Consider the following 15,781-nt stretch of genomic DNA (forward strand, 5'->3'; position numbering starts at 1 on the left):
AATTAATTTTTATTGGACTATTGTTGCTGCACAATGTTGTGTTAATTTCTGATGTACAACAAAGTGAATCAAATATATATATACACACACATATTCCCTCTTTTTTAGTTTTATGATACACATAACCTGGAATGTTACTAGGAGTATGAAATGTTCATATTTGACACTGTAAAGTATTTATCTTTGTGGAAATTAATTCTGTGAGAATGTTTCTTAGTAGGTCATGAAGACCAAAAGAGATGTGTCTAAAAGCAATAAAGTGCTAAAAAAATGAAACCCTGTGATCTTGATTATTACTGTTTTCAGCATCCTGTAAGTGAGCCAGTTTCACATGTGGTATTATGTACGTAATAATCACAGATCTCCTAAAATAAAACTGGAACATTTATAGATAGTTTTTTCATTCTTTAAATGACTGATTGGGCAGAGACATTTAAGTACTTAATGCCATTTTATTTATTAATTGTAATTTTATTATTTTTAATACATTTGACAAGGTGACAGAAGAACATACTACAGAAAGGTATTCACTGAAAAGTTCCCTCCACTCTTCCTAACTTCTATCCCCCATAGGTAACCATTGTTACTAGCTTCTTATATATATGTCTAGACTTTGTTTCTGTATATATAAGTAAAAATGAATGTGTGTGTATTTTATTTCCCCATCTACTTTTTTCCTCCCTTAGTGAAACTTTTATTTGATTTTAGGTAAGTCTGCTTTTCTGTTGGCAACAATTTAGTTATCATCCTATTAAAAAAAATTTGTTTTTTCTTTTAAGTAATACATTTACATCATTGAAACACCAGAAATACTGACAAGAGGATATAGTGAAAGATGCCCGTCTCTGTTCTTATTGCCAAATACAGGAAATTATTTTCTTTCTTTGCAGTTGCAGGAAGCCAAACAAATGGAAAAAGAAAGGCATCGACAGCACCACCATCTGTTGCAGTCTCCAGTAAGCCATCATGAGCCTGACTCACCTCAACTCAGATACTTGCCACCTCAGACTGTTGATCACATGTCCCAAGAACATGAAGGGGACCTTGATCCCCAGACAAATGATGTGGATAAAAGCCTTCAGGATGATACAGAGCCTGAAAATGGATCTGATATTTCCAGTGCAGAAAATGAGCAGACTGAAGCTGATCAGGCAACTGCAGCTGAAAGTAATCTTTTTGAGTTTGTGGGGGGAGTGTGTATTAAGGGAAGAATGTAGGAAGGCAATTCTGGTAAAGAAATGTGAAGAGAGTAATACAACCTAATGGATATCGGACACATTGTGGTAATTGTGGACTTTTTCCAGCCTAGTCGGTAAAGCTAATTTCACTTCAGCCCATAAGACATCTATTAGCGATATTATGCATTCATTAGTACCTCACAAGCAGGATGATTTATAGATGGGCTTTGGAGGAGATACGTTACTAAAGAGGGTCATAAATGTCTGTGAGCATGTTATGTAGGAGCTTCAGGTTTCTTAAAATTAGTTTATAGCAAACAGAAGACCTATTTGTTTGTAAGGTTTTCTGGAATGTGACTGAAAATTTTAGGAAATCATTTTAAATTCACAAAATACTATTGTCAAAAGAGTACTGAAATTAAATATGAAAAGAAATCATTTGAGTAACCACCTGACATATAAAAATACTGGTTTTTAAATCCTGATGTGTAATAGTCAATGATATTTAGATATTCTCTGGCAGTGTTTTTTTCTAAGTTACGTATTTATACGAAAAAGGCTACAAGATTACAAAAGTTAAAGTATATTTATTTATATTACAAATTTGTTTGTTTCTCTAAAAATAATCACATGCAATCATTTTTCCCCTCAAACGTTGTTCTCAGCTTTAGCTGTTCTACAAAACTGCCAGGCAGTGAGTTTCTTCCCTTCACCCCTCCTTAGCTTGGTGTCAGAAAATGATGGAAATTCTGTTACCTTTCCAGTAGAGCTAGATGGTTAGCATTTAGTTACAGTTCATCTGAATTCTGTGTTTTCACTTTCCTTTGAGGAAAATCTTCTGTAGTATATTTTCAGCTCTTGACTTTTTTAAACCACATCTTTTCTATAACAGTGGCATGAACATTGGCAATGGCATGAATAGGTGGCTTTTTGCTCTCTCATACAATGCTTTATTTAGTGTTTATTTTAAAAGGGACTCTTTTGATAAACCAAGCATTCTCAGCACTCATGATAATAGTGAATCCACACTGCCTATAATATGATTTACCTTTTTTTAGTCTGCCCTTGATAAAATTTCCTGTTCTTTCACTGTAAGCTTATAAAAGGGCTGATTCAAAGAGCTAATCTATAAGAAAGCTGCAACTTTATTTATTCCTCCATTTCTTCATCCAAGCATTCAGCAAACATTGATTTCACATACTAAGTCCCAGGCACTGTGCTAGGAATTCGGGTTAAAAAGCCGATAAAGGTGTAGCCATTGCTCTTAGGGTGTCCATCGTCTGCCTGGAAGGTCAGGCATGTATAAATGAGTTATAAAGTGATGTATACCCTGCAAGTGGCACGCATGAGATAATTCTGTCGAGGAAAGTTAGGAGGTACTTTTGTAGAGAAAGTGATGTTTTAGCTGGATCTTGTTCAGGTAAAGGTAGGAGTTGACTGGCTAGAAAATTTAGCAAGTTTTCTAACAGAAAATACAACATAGGCTGAGACCCAAGGAATGGAAGCACTAGTAGACACCACTGTAGGTGCTTTCAGGATGCAGAGCTACAAATACAACATAATTCCTGCGTCACACTGTGATTACTTTAGTGTTAAAGGTATTTTTCTCCCGATAGCTGTATAAATGAAAATTTTGCCTGTGAGCCATTAGTTCAGAGTGCATGCCTGGAGTGGGGTCATCTGCTTTGAATCACATCTCTGACACTTCCTGACTATGTGACTTTGGCCATAACAGTTAACTTCTGTAATGATTTCCCATGTGTAATAATATTTTTCACTGTTACTTTAATCTATTTCTGTCAAATGACTTAAAAGAGAATTGACTTTTGATTCATTAATCATTTTGTGCAAAATTTAGTGACTGTATATTTAGTTACATTGAAACTTAGTTTTTAGACTCTTGGTAATTTTAGCCAAATAGAATGCAGAAACACCCACCTTAAGAGTGATGGAAAGATTATCTCTCAAGACATTTATGTTTTTACTCCACAGAAGAATCTAAATGCTGTTGTATTGAATTTTTTGTAAAGTTACTGACTTGACATGCTTATTTATCAAATTTCTTCTGTGACATTCAGTATTTTGCAGAATGCAGCAAACAGTAGATAAGGAGCAGTGAACAGTAGGAAGAATGGACTTCTGGAAGCCAGAGTTATGAGTAGTGGTTCTTTATCATAGGGCAAGTGGAGATGGGGGTGTGTAGACAGTAGCACTGTCAGCTCGCATGCGGTCTGAGGCCATTTGGTGTAGGGCAGTGGCTCCTAGAACAGGATCCCAGTTCCCAAAGCATCATAAAGTGCTGGTTGAGCCTTCCAGAGAGATTTTCAGCATTTCAGAAAACCCAGTGGAAATCCTGTTTTTATCTGCAATAGTCGGTACAGGCTCACCAGCTTTATCAAGTTTCATTCGTTTCTTGTGTGTTCAGAATTTCTGATTGGCAGTTATATCTGTTTTCAATTAGTGTTAAATTGAGAGATGAATTCTTTTTTACTTATTAAATTTAGTTTTATTAATACATTGGATATGTGGAGTCTGTTGGGGAAGAAATAGTAAGGAAGGGCCCAGATAGCCCTGTCTCTGGTTCTTCAGTGACCTCATTACATTAGAGCACAGTAATGAGCTTGTTGTTACTGGTGGGCCTCATTAATCAAAACAAGGTTTAATTACATTTAATATTATTTGATAAGTGTGTGGGACATGTTAGAAATGTTTCCTTCAGAATACTTTAAAAATTTTTTATTTTTAAAGGATTAATATAATTTAAAGGATTAATCTTCTAGAAAGTTTGAAGTTGAATAATTATTTAATATTAATAGCTTGTCAAATGAATGATTTTTGAAGTTGGCTTGAAATTATAAAACATTTAAAAATATGGTTTGGTTAAAAGTTTTGAAAATTTAAAGAATAATTGCATATAGTTTCATATATCTATTTGATTTTTTTCTTTTATTCTTAATTTCTTAGATTTTTTCCATTATAAATGTTTAGTAAAAATTTCCAAAAACCTAAAATAATATTTTCTTAAATTTGTTCTCTTTTAAAGCATTGTCTAAAAATGATATATTATATGATGGAGAAAACCATGACTGTGAGGAAAAGCCACAAGACATTGTACAGAGCATTGTAGAAGAAATGGTGAACATCGTTGTTGGAGGTAGTGTATCTGACTTGAAATTAGTTTATTCTGTCTTATGTTATTTTATCTAACAGTGGAGACAGTTTTTATAATGTGTGGAACAAAAAAGGCTAAAATTGTATGTAGAAAAAAATTTTAAATATCTTTGCTTATAAAAGAGTAGTTCCTTTTTCTCCAGTTTCAGTGATAATTTTTAAAAAATTAAAACGCCCCTTTTTCCACTGCATTAAAAAAAGTTGGTACCATTTTATTATTATTACTGTTTTTTGTTTGGTGGGATACAGGCAGGGTATATTCTTCATCCTCCTAAATATGCTAAGATTTATAAACTAGAAAATGTTTAAATTTATTTGGTTTTTAGTATTTTGTATCTTTGAAAAAATTGTGATTTCTTATACCTTTATTATTATGACCAAGTCATAATATAGGGTATAGGGTCAGGTCCTACAATGTGGATTGTATTATAAAAAATTTTTAAAGTTTGTTAGGAACTTCACTCACTTTTTTTGTAAACAGTATTATAGATTTATAGATAGCATTAGATTCAAGACCAATCCACTGAAGCTTATTTAATTCTTGTATCTTGCATAGGACTAAGCATAGTACCTTGCTACAAGTGCTCTAGAAATATAATTAAATGTACAGTATGGCTCTAGAATGACAAAAGTACTATTTCAACCATACCTGATTTCAATTTATAGCATCATTTCTAAGAATATATTTCCTTTTTAGTTTGAACACTTGAAGCATGTATTCATCTGATGCATCTTAATTTTTGATACATCTTTTCATTCAGTGAATACTTAAGCAGCACATACAATTTCATGGTTCTGTTCAGTTCAGTCCCTCAGTTGTGTCCGAGTCTTTGTGACCCTATGGACTGCAGCACGCCAGGCCTCCCTGTCCATCACCAACTCCCGGAGTTTACTCAAATTCATGTCCATTGAGTCAGTGATGCCATCCAACCATCTCATCCTGTGTCGTCCCCTTCTCCTCCTGCCTTCAGTCTTTCCCAGCATCAGGGTCTTTTCAAATGAATCAGTTCTTCACATCAGGTGGCCAAAGTATTGGAGTTTAAGCTTCAGCATCAGTCCTTGCAATGAATATTCAGGACTGATTTCCTTTAGGATGGACTGGTTGTGCAGTCCAAGGGACTCTCAAGAGTCTTCTCCAACACCACAGTTCAAAAGCATCAATTCTTCAGTGCTCAGCTTTCTTTACAGTCCAACTCGCATATCCATACATGACTACTGGAACAACCATAGTGTTGACTAGATGGACATTTGTTGGCAAAGTACTGTCTCTGCTTTTTAACATGCTGTCTAGGTTGGTCATAACTTTTCTTCCAAGGAGCCAAATGTCTTTTAATTTCATGGCTGCAGTCATCATCTGCAGTGATTGTGGAGCCCCCCAAAATAAAGTCTGTCCCTGTTTCCACTGTTTCCCCATCTATTTCCCATGAAGTGATGGGACTAGATGCCATGATCTTAGTTTTCTGAATGCTGAGTTTTAAGCCAACTTTTTCACTCTCCTCTTTCACTTTCCTCAAGAGGCTTTTTAGTTCTTCTTCACTTTCTGCCATAAGGGTGGTGTCATCTGCATGTCTGAGGTTATTGATATTTTTCCCTGCAATCTTGATTCCAGCTTGTGCTTCATCCAGCCCAGCGTTTCTCATGATGTACTCTGCATATAAGTTAAATAAGCAGAGTGACAATATACAGCCTTGACGTACTCCTTTTCCGATTTGGAACCAGTCTGTTGTTCCGTGTCCAGTTCTAACTGTTGCTTCTTGACCTGCATACAGGTTTCTCAAGAGGCAGGTCAGGTGGTCTGGTATTCCCATCTCTTTAAGAATTTTCCACAGTTTGTTGTGATCCACACAGTCAAAGGCTTTGGCATAGTCAATAAAGCAGAAGTAGGTGTTTTTCTGGAACTCTCTTGCCTTTTCAATGATCCAGCAGATGTTGGCAATTTGATCTCTGGTTCCTTTGCCTTTTCTAAATCCAGCTTAAACATCTGGAAGTTCACGGTTCATGTACTATTGAAGCCTGGCTTGGAGAATTTTGAGCATTACTTTGCTAGCGTGTGAGATGAGTGTAACTGTGTGGTAGTTTGAGCATTCTTTGGCATTGTCTCTCTTTGGGATTGGAATGAAAACTGACCTTTTCTGGTCCTGTGGCCACTGCTGAGTTTTCCAAATTTGCTGGCATATCGAGTGCAGCATTTTCACAGCATCATCTTTTAGGATTTGAAATAGCTCAACTGGAATTCCATCACCTCCACTAGTTTTGTTCCTAGTGATGCTTCCTAAGGCCCACTTGACTTTGCATTCCAGGATGTCTGGCTCTAGGTGAGTGTGAGTGATCACACCATTGTGATTATCTGGGTTGTGAAGATCTTTTTTGTACAGTTCTTCTGTGTATTCTTGCCACCTCTTCTTAATATCTTCTGCTTCTCTTAGGTCCATACTATTTCTGTCCTTTATTATGCCCATCTTTCCATGAAATGGTCCCTTGATAGCTCTAATTTTCTTGAAGCAATCTCTAGTCTTTCCCACTCTATTGTTTTCCTTTATTTCTTTGCATTGATCACTGAGGAAGGCTTTCTTATTTCTCCTTGCTATTCTTTGGAACTCTGCATTCAAATAGGTATATCTTTCCTTTTCTCCTTTGCCTTTCACTTCTCTTCTTTTCATAGCTGTTTGTAAGGCCTCCTCAGACAACCATTTTGACTTGCTTTTTTGGGGGGATGGTCTTTATCACTGCCTCCTGTACAATGTCATGAACCTCCATCCATAGTTCTTCAGGCACTCTGTCTATCAGATCTAATCGCTTGAATCTGTTTGTCATCCACTATATAACATAAGGGATTTGATTTAGGTCATACCTGAATGGTCTAGTGGTTTTCCCTGCTTTCTTCAGTTTAAGTCTGAATTTGTCAATGAGGAGTCAGTGATCTGAGCTACCGTCAGCTCCTGGTCGTGTTTTTGCTGACTATGTAGAGGTTCTCCATCTTTGGCTGCAAAGAATATAATCAGTCTGATTTCGGTATTGACCATCTGGTGATGTCCATGTGTAGAATCTTCTCTTGTGTTGTTGGAAGAGGGTGTTTACTATGACCAGTGCGTTCTCTTGGCAAAACTGTGTTAGCCTTTGCCCTGCTTCATTCTGTACTTCAAGGCCAAATTTTGCCTGTTACTCCAGGTATTTCTTGACTTCCTACTTTTGCATTCCAGTCCATTCATAAGCCCTCTTGGAGGAGGTTGACATTAACCCACCATAGAGCTGCCAGAACTGACACAGGACTGGGGAAACAGACTCGGGGAGGGCACACACAGAACCTTGTGCACACCAGGACCCAGGAGAAAGGAGCAGTGACCCCACAAGAAACTGACCCAGACTTGCCCGTGAGTGTCCAGGAGTCTCTGGTGGAAGCGTGGGTCGGTGGTGGCATGGCTCTGTAGGGAGATACAAAAGTTTATCTGAAATAGACCATACTCTGGAGGAAAGGGGTTCTAGAGTGTAGAAATGTAAGGTAAGTGCCCTTAGAAAGAAACAGCTAAAATCCTATTAAAATTCAGAGAAACGGAACGGTTATTTCTAGCTAAAATTATGCAGGAAGGCTTCATATAGGAGGTGACACTGGAACTTAGACTGTATGGATTCATGCAGGTGTAGGGAGCGGTGTTTGATGGTTGGACACTGTTCATGCTGGTGTGGGCAGTGGTTTTGACGGTTGTACACTGTTGGCTAAAGTCTGGAGAGAATGACTTGGGAATCAGCAGGCATTGGTTTGGGTAAAGTGGAGAGGATGTTGTGTCATATGGTAGAAAATAAGTTTGAAATAGTTAGGAGCCAACTAATGGTTGGTTATACATTCCAGGCTTAGGATTTTGAGCTTTGTCCTAGGGCAAAATAAATTACCGCTGAAGATTTTAGAACTAAGAAATGAACTTACCAGAATAACATTCTAAGAAGCTAAGTGGAGAAATAGAAAGTTATAAAAGATCAGTGTGTAGTAATCTAAAATTAAATAGGACAGTAACAGTGGAAATGAAGAGGAAAAAGTGAATGAGAAGTGAGATAATAGATGTTGAATGAAGAAGAGCTTGCAGATGATTGACATCTAGGTGAAAGAGAAAATTAAGTGTCAGAAGTTCCCAGGATTACCTGAGGGTATGGTGATTCACTAGCAGGACACATGGCGCGCATCATACAGTTATATTCAGCGCTATGATTTATTACATGTCAAGGTACGAGGCAACATCATCAAAGGGAAAAGGTGTGCAGAGCAAAGTCTGAGGAAGTCAGGTGCACAATTCCAGGAGTCCTCTCCCAGTGAAGCTGCCTGAGAAACTTAATTCCTCCGACACCGAACTGAGAAGTGTTGTCTACCAGGGTAACTCCTTAGAGACTTGAGTGCCCAGAGTTTTTACTTGGGGCTGGTCCTGTAGGCACCCTCGAGCTGTATATTCCTAGATTCCAAATTCCCAGAGAGAACACTGGTGTTTCAGTATAAACCACTTGCACAAACTGTTGGGGCACTGTGAGCCACTTCACTAGTTCTGGGGATGGTAGAAACCCTTCCGAAGTGCAAGTTCTGAGGTTCCAGCCATGGGTCAACCTTACAAGCAGGGCTTTCTGAGCATAGGCAGTCTCAGGCCTGCTATATTAGCTCTTCCTGCCCAGGCAGTTGCCCAGTTTTGAGCCTAAATGGTTAAGTAGGTGGTAGAATTATTGATGGAATTGTTGAAGGTAGAGGTTGGCATGGGAAAAAAGGGACTAATTTTTGTTTTGACATTGAACTTGACCTTCAGGTGTGCCATTCATGTGAAAATGTTCATGAAATATATAATGGAAATAGAACACTTGCCTTGATATCTCTTAGAACTCTGGCCTAACAGATATCAAGAGGGTGTTATAGGTGGAAGTCATTCTGTTAAAATTAGTACTTGAAGTAGATTACCAAACAGAAAGGTGTAGAGGCTAAAGAAGACAGCATGATCTTAGGGAGTATTAATTTTCCCCCCAAAAACCTTGAACTTACAAAAGATGAAAGAAAGAACATTAGGTACCCATGCATTCTTTTAAAATCTCATCATGTATATTAGGGGTTGGAAGACTATGATCTGCGAACCAGACTTGACCCATCACCTGTTTTTGTAAATAAAGTGGTATTGGAATACAGTCATGCTCATTTGTTTATATATTGCCTATAGTGGCTGCCTTTGCACTACAAAAGTAAATTTGAGTAGTGGCAACAAAGATCATATGGCCCGCAAAGCCTGAAATGTTTATTGTCTGACTCTACCAAAAAACTTGCCAGTTTCTAATACATATGAATACAGACTGTGAAGTGAAAATTTTTTCCATTGTTTTGCTTTTTTTATTTAGAAAACTTTCAAACTTAGAGAATAGTTCAAAGAACAGTACAGTGAAAGTTGTATGTGCCCTTCTAGGGCACTAATTAACAATTTTGCTACATGTTTAAAATTGTCTTTAACTAGACGTGTGTGTGTGTGTGTGTGTGTGTGTGTGTGTGTGTGTGTGTGTGTGTGTGTGTGTGTGTGTGTGTGTGTGTGTGTGTGTGTGTGTGTGTGTGTGTGTGTGTGTGTGTGTGTGTGTGTGTGTGTTTGCTGAACCATTTGAAAATTGCCTGTACTAGACCTGTGTGTGTGTGTGTGTGTGTGTGTGTGTGTTTGCTGAACCATTTGAAAATTGCCTGTATACAACATGACACTTTCATCCTAAATAACTCAGCATATATCTTCTAAGAATAGGGGCATTCTCATACATGACCACAATTCCATTTTTACACCTAGCAAAAATAACGCTCTTTTAAGAATATCTAATATAAAATTTAAAAATGTTCCCAGTTGTCCCCAAATGTGTTTCTTATGTCCTTTTTTTTTTTTTTTCTAGTCCAGGACACATTCTAGGGACACGTGCTGCATTTGATTTTCTCTTCGGTCTTGTTAGTTTAGAACAAGTCCTCTTGGCTTTTTTCCCATCTATGATAACATTTATTTTTAAGGGTATAATATTGTCTTATAGACTATTCCCCATTTTGAATTGATCTGATAGTTTTCTTATTTTGATTTAGAGTAAATATATTTGGCAAAATACTACATCAGTAATATTGGTATATTACATCATATAAATTGGTACATAATGAAGTTACCACCTGTTGGTATATTTGATCACTTGGTAAAGATAGTGACCACCAGCTCTCTTCACTATAATGGAACATTTTTCCCTTTATCATTAATAAATAATCTGAGAGTAATACTTTGAGATCATATGAAGATCCACTCACTTGGTGGCTTTAAAATCAGTATAGTAATTTCATAATTCTAATAAATTAATTAACATTTTTCTGTGGAGAAGAGCATCTCCCTTTAAAAAAAATACTATGAGCTCATAAATCCTTTTGTTGTTCAGTGTGTTGTAATTCTTTACCATCATTAATTATTCTTTGTTCCTGATCTGCCCAGTAGGAATCCCTTCAGGCTGATTCCCATGTACTTTTGACGTGATTGCCTTACTCTTTGAGCCGATTACTTAATTTGAAATCCCAGTTTTATCCTAAATTTATCTCTTGGTGTTTTCTATACAGTTACATTGAGCTATTTATTCTTATCCAGTATTGAATTGCTCTGACAGTCTTTCCTAACTTCTGTCATTTTGTCTTACGATTCTATATTCAGAGAGAATGTTACAAGGGGCTTTCCAATACTTTATTCATTAACGTCCATTCTGCTGCTTTTCATATTTTTTTGTTTCATTAATTTTGTTTTTGTCTCAAAGAATCCTGTTTTTCTTGAGCTTCTTTTTTCATAGCACTTTGTTCCTGTTTGATACAGTATTCTTTTACATATATCTGGGAGTACTAATTAAAATTGTTCTAGCTATAAAATCTGTTTCACCAGGAAACCATTTGTTCAGCGTGCTGACCTTTGTCCTTACTTTTGAGCTACAGACTTTGCATTTATGTTTGGAGACTAGAAAGATTAGGAAACCTCCTACATTCTTGATGGGAATGTTAATTTTTAAAGCCACTATGTAGAACAGTATGGAGGTTCCTGAAAACACTACCAAAAAAAAAAAAAGACTAGAAAGGGTAGATTTGATCAGTGTATAAAGAGCTTTCTCAGTCATTTTGCATGCTCCATTTCCAGTTCTCACGAGGCTTTCCTCTCCAGAATTTGCAAGCTGACTGCAATCCAAAGGCAGACCTTGCTGAGAACCATAAGGAGCACAGGCCTCCCTTAAGCAGAGTGTGGTGTGGTGGTCCTTGGGCTGTGCTGTAAGCACAAACTGAAGCCAAGTGAAGCTTAGGATAAATGCTCTTTGAATATTTCATAAATTCTAGAATTGGAGTGAGGGTTGTTCTTCCAGCTTATTGGTTTGTTCCCATTCTCCCATCCTTTGCCAGGACATCTTAGGCTGCCTTCCTTCAGCTAGGGCTTTATTTAGCATTAGTTAAGCAGAAACAGATAGTTAGAGTGGAAGCACAGAACTTGTAGGAGATTTCACTGCTCTACCAGGTTCGTTTTCCCTGTTTATTGCAGCGCTCTGAGTGAGCTGGGATACTGCTCTCTCCCCTACTACCTTCTTCTTAGGTTATGCGACCTACCACACAAATCCTGCACTTCAGTTAACAGGCTGATTTCTAATACATTCTGCATGATAACGGCTGCGGACAGCTCTTCTGGTAGACACTGGCGTGGTTCCCCAGGCATTCCCCTCCTACCCCATAGCCCTTGGCCTTCTTTCTATCTAGGCTTTGGAGTTTATTGGAACCCACATGGCGCAATTCAGCAACCTCTCAGGTAGCTCTGTCCTTTGTACGTGTTCAGTCGCAGGCTTTTGACGTTGGCTTTTCCGTTGATCTGAACCTACCTTTTTTTTGGAGGGGGTCATATTATGCCGCTTGTGGGATCTTAATTCCCTGACCAGGGATTGAACCCAGGCCTCCAGCAGTGAAAACACTGAGTCCTAACCACTGGACCACCAAGGAATTCCCAGAAACTCTTCTTAACGTCTAGGAATCCTTTCAAGATTTTGGTCTCTTGATTGTATCTTCCTTAGTTTTCCAGTGCTACTAAAGACAACTTTTCCTGTTTATATTTTTTCCTAGGAATTTCAGTGAGATTTATGAAAGGAGAATATATATTAGTGGGCTCAGCTCACCACCTTGTAAACAGAAGTTTGCACTTAAGTTTAGGGAACAATTAGAGGGAGAATTAGAGGAAAAACATAGAGAATAATAATATCTAACTGTTAAGCGCGTTCTGTGTATCCTTAATGATTTCGTGTGTTTTACTTGTGTTTATTCAGTTAATCCTCCCCAGACTTGGAGATGTGTAGGTACTATTATGATTGCCTTTTCTACACGTGAGAAAATTTAAGCACTGAGAGATGGGTAACCTGTAAGAAGTGGTAAAAGGAAGACTCCCATCCAAGGATGTCTGGCTTCAAAGCCTGACAATAAAAGAATGTTTTCAGTTCTTTCGAGAAATTTCCTAAGAAGGAAAGTATTATCAGTGATTATGAATTCCTTTAGAAATTTGATTAAAAAAGAAAAATAGACAGTAGCTGGTATGTGGCAAGAGTTGAAGGAAGATTATGTGTTTACGGTGTAAAGACTTGAGTGTGTTGGTTGAGTATTGGGGAAGATCCAGTTATGCGCACAAATTGAAAATGTAATATTACAAGAAAACATTCAGGGGGGAAACATACTACTAAATTAGGCAAGAAGAGATGAATTTTTGAGGCTGAATGACTGGTGTGCCTTCCAAATGTGAAGGAATGTTTTTTTCCCCTGAAATGAGAGGGAAGAAAAAGATGATTGTTGATGTTAAGGAACTTTCTTATGGGCGAGGAAGAGTGAGGATGCCTGTGTTAAATTATCTGCTTAGCTAGATAGAAAGTCGAAGTTGTTTATTAAGGAAAGGGTAGTATAAAGAGTTTTAATTGGGTACAGAGAAAAAGGTTTGGAATAAGTGCTTTGGGAAACAATTACCAGTTTCTGATAATCATTATTAAATTTTTTGTGCTTTCTTCCAGAGAGTTCGTTATGAATTCCTCATCTGGTTTTCCTTCTATATATATATAATTCTTTACATATATTTAGAAAGCCATAATAGTATTTAGTGTGGCAGACATTAGTGTATTACCAGGTACACTCCTTTCATTACCCAAATCAGTTAAAAAAATTTGGGCACATGTTATCAATTATCAGCAAAATTAATAATAGCTACCACTAATTGAGAACCAATTGTGTTCTTTTTGTATTGTGCATGTGTGTGTTTGTTGGTAATTCCTCACAGACATTGTTATAGACATTGTTATCTTCTTTACTTAAAAAACCGAGGCAAAAGAAGATGAAATGACAAGTAACTTATCCAGTTAAATGGTAGAGACATGGTTCAAACAAGGGTCTTTCATGTTCCAAAATCTGTGCTCCTTCTAGTCATTGTATTTCCCATATGCTAGCCTATAACTTCCGGAGAAGGCGATGGCACCCCACTCACTCCTGTACTCTTGCCTGGAAAATCCCATGGATGGAGGAGCCTGGTAGGCTGCAGTCCATGGGGTCGCGAACAGTCTGACACAACTGAGCGACTTCACTTTCACTTTTCACTTTCATGCATTGGAGAAGAAAATGGCAACCCACTCCAGTGTTCTTGCCTGGAGAATCCCAGGGACGGGGGAGCCCGATGGGCTGCCATCTATGGGGTCGCACAGAGTCGGACACGACTGAAGCGACTTAGCAGCAGCAACAGCCTGTAACTTCTTTTACTTGGTAGCATGAAAGGAGTGGTGGTTTGCCGGACAGCTGCTGAGTTAGGACCACAGACATGTATGTGTTCCTTTTTTTATTCATATTCTTTTCCATTATGATTTATTACAAGATATTGAACATAGTCGCTGGGCTATACAGTAGGACCTTGTTGTTTATTCATTCTGTATATTGATACAACGTTAATAGTTTGCGTCTTCTAAACCCAACTCCCAGTGCATCCCTCCTGCATATCCCCTACTCCTGCAACCATAAGTCTGTTCTCTATGTCTGTGGGTCTTTTCTGTTTTGTAGATAAGTTTATTTGTGTCATATTTTAGATCCCACATATAAGTGATATCATGTGGTATTTTTCTTTCTCTTTCTAAAGACTTCATTTAAGTATGATAATCTCTAGGTCCTATGTTGCATCAAAGGGCATTATTTCATTCTTTTTTTTAAGCTGAGTATTATTGCAGTGTGTGTGTGTGTGTGTGTGTGTGTGTAAGGTTGGTCAAAACGTTTGGGTTTTTCCACGTTACCAGAAAACCTGAATGAACATTTTGGCCAATCCTACACACACACATGCACACGCACACGCACGCACGCATGCACACACACATGCACAAACCAGAAAACCTGAAAGAACATTTTGGGCAGTCGTATACACACATACCCATCTTCTTTATTCGTTCATCTACTGATGAACCAGAAAACATGAAAGAACATTTTGGCCAATCCTACACACACCCACACCCACACACCCATGCTACACACACACAGACACACCCATCCCCAAACACACACACACATCTTCTTTATTCCTTCATCTACTGATGAACATTTAGATTGTTTCTTTTCTTGGCTGGCACTGCAGGGCTTGTGGAATCTTAGTTCCCTGACCAGACATTGAACCCAGGTCCTCGGCAGTAAAAGTGTCAAGTTCTAACCATTGGACCTGGGGAATTGTTTACATTGTTTCCATGCCTTGGCTGATGTAAATAATGCTGCTATGAAGTGTTCTTTTTTTAAAGTGACATACATTACACCTAGAGTAGTTCTAAAACTTGATATTATTTGCATTATCTATGTTTGTTCTGCTAGAAGTCATTTATTTGTATTTATCTTACAAGTATGATTACTCAGAGTGACATACTGCAGTATATTCAGGGCCATTATTTCCATAATTGTTCCAAAGAATGTATGTTATTAGAGGTATTAATAGGTGTTCTAAAAAAGAGGAGTCATGTGATAAAATGAATTTTGGAAACACTGCATATTGTATAGCTCCTTTGGAGAACTCAATGCATATTAGAGAATTAAAATCTATAATAAAGATACATTATTTTCCATCATTTCATTAATTTACTTGAAAATGGAATTTTGTTTGGAAGAATTTTCTTTTCATTGTCTTAAGGCATTAGCATTCATTAGAACTTAGTTTAGTAAATGCTAATATATCAGTAGACTACAAGTAAGCCTCTATTTTGGTATATTCTAGTTAGCCTTTCATCAGCTGAGTGTGTTTCATTGCTAGAGCTACTTACAGATCATATTTGGATGTATTCCAGATCAATACTTACTCGTTTGTGCTAACCTTTAAATGGTGCCAATACATCTTGCTTCTCATTGCTTTTCTGCCACTGTTTCATTTTAAATAGTCTATGCTTTTTCAGCACACTTC

At 37.5% G+C, this 15,781-nt stretch overlaps 1 protein-coding gene and 1 long non-coding RNA gene across 10 annotated transcripts in view; both read left to right on the plus strand.

Moving 5' to 3' along the window:
- ARFGEF1 (ARF guanine nucleotide exchange factor 1) overlaps positions 1–15,781 on the plus strand; it is a 127,709-nt gene that overhangs the window by 49,822 nt on the left and 62,106 nt on the right. For all 9 annotated transcript variants that reach the window (XR_014057302.1, XM_081503148.1, XM_081503149.1 and 6 more), the window contains 2 exons: positions 891–1,167; positions 4,222–4,332. Coding sequence is in view for 8 of the 9 variants with exons in the window: in XM_081503148.1 (XP_081359274.1) it covers positions 891–1,167; positions 4,222–4,332 (388 nt within the window). In the remaining variant the exon portion in view is untranslated. The remainder of the gene's footprint in view (positions 1–890; positions 1,168–4,221; positions 4,333–15,781) is intronic.
- LOC145510970 (uncharacterized) lies at positions 7,387–11,376 on the plus strand. Its single transcript, XR_014057310.1, has 2 exons — positions 7,387–9,892; positions 9,979–11,376. It is a non-coding gene; the product is annotated as an uncharacterized LOC145510970 (long non-coding RNA).

This window comes from Giraffa tippelskirchi, chromosome 6 (genome assembly GCF_054371585.1).
Source record: "Giraffa tippelskirchi isolate mGirTip1 chromosome 6, T2T-mGirTip1v1.2.pri, whole genome shotgun sequence".
In the NCBI taxonomy this organism is placed as follows: Eukaryota; Metazoa; Chordata; class Mammalia; order Artiodactyla; family Giraffidae; genus Giraffa; species Giraffa tippelskirchi.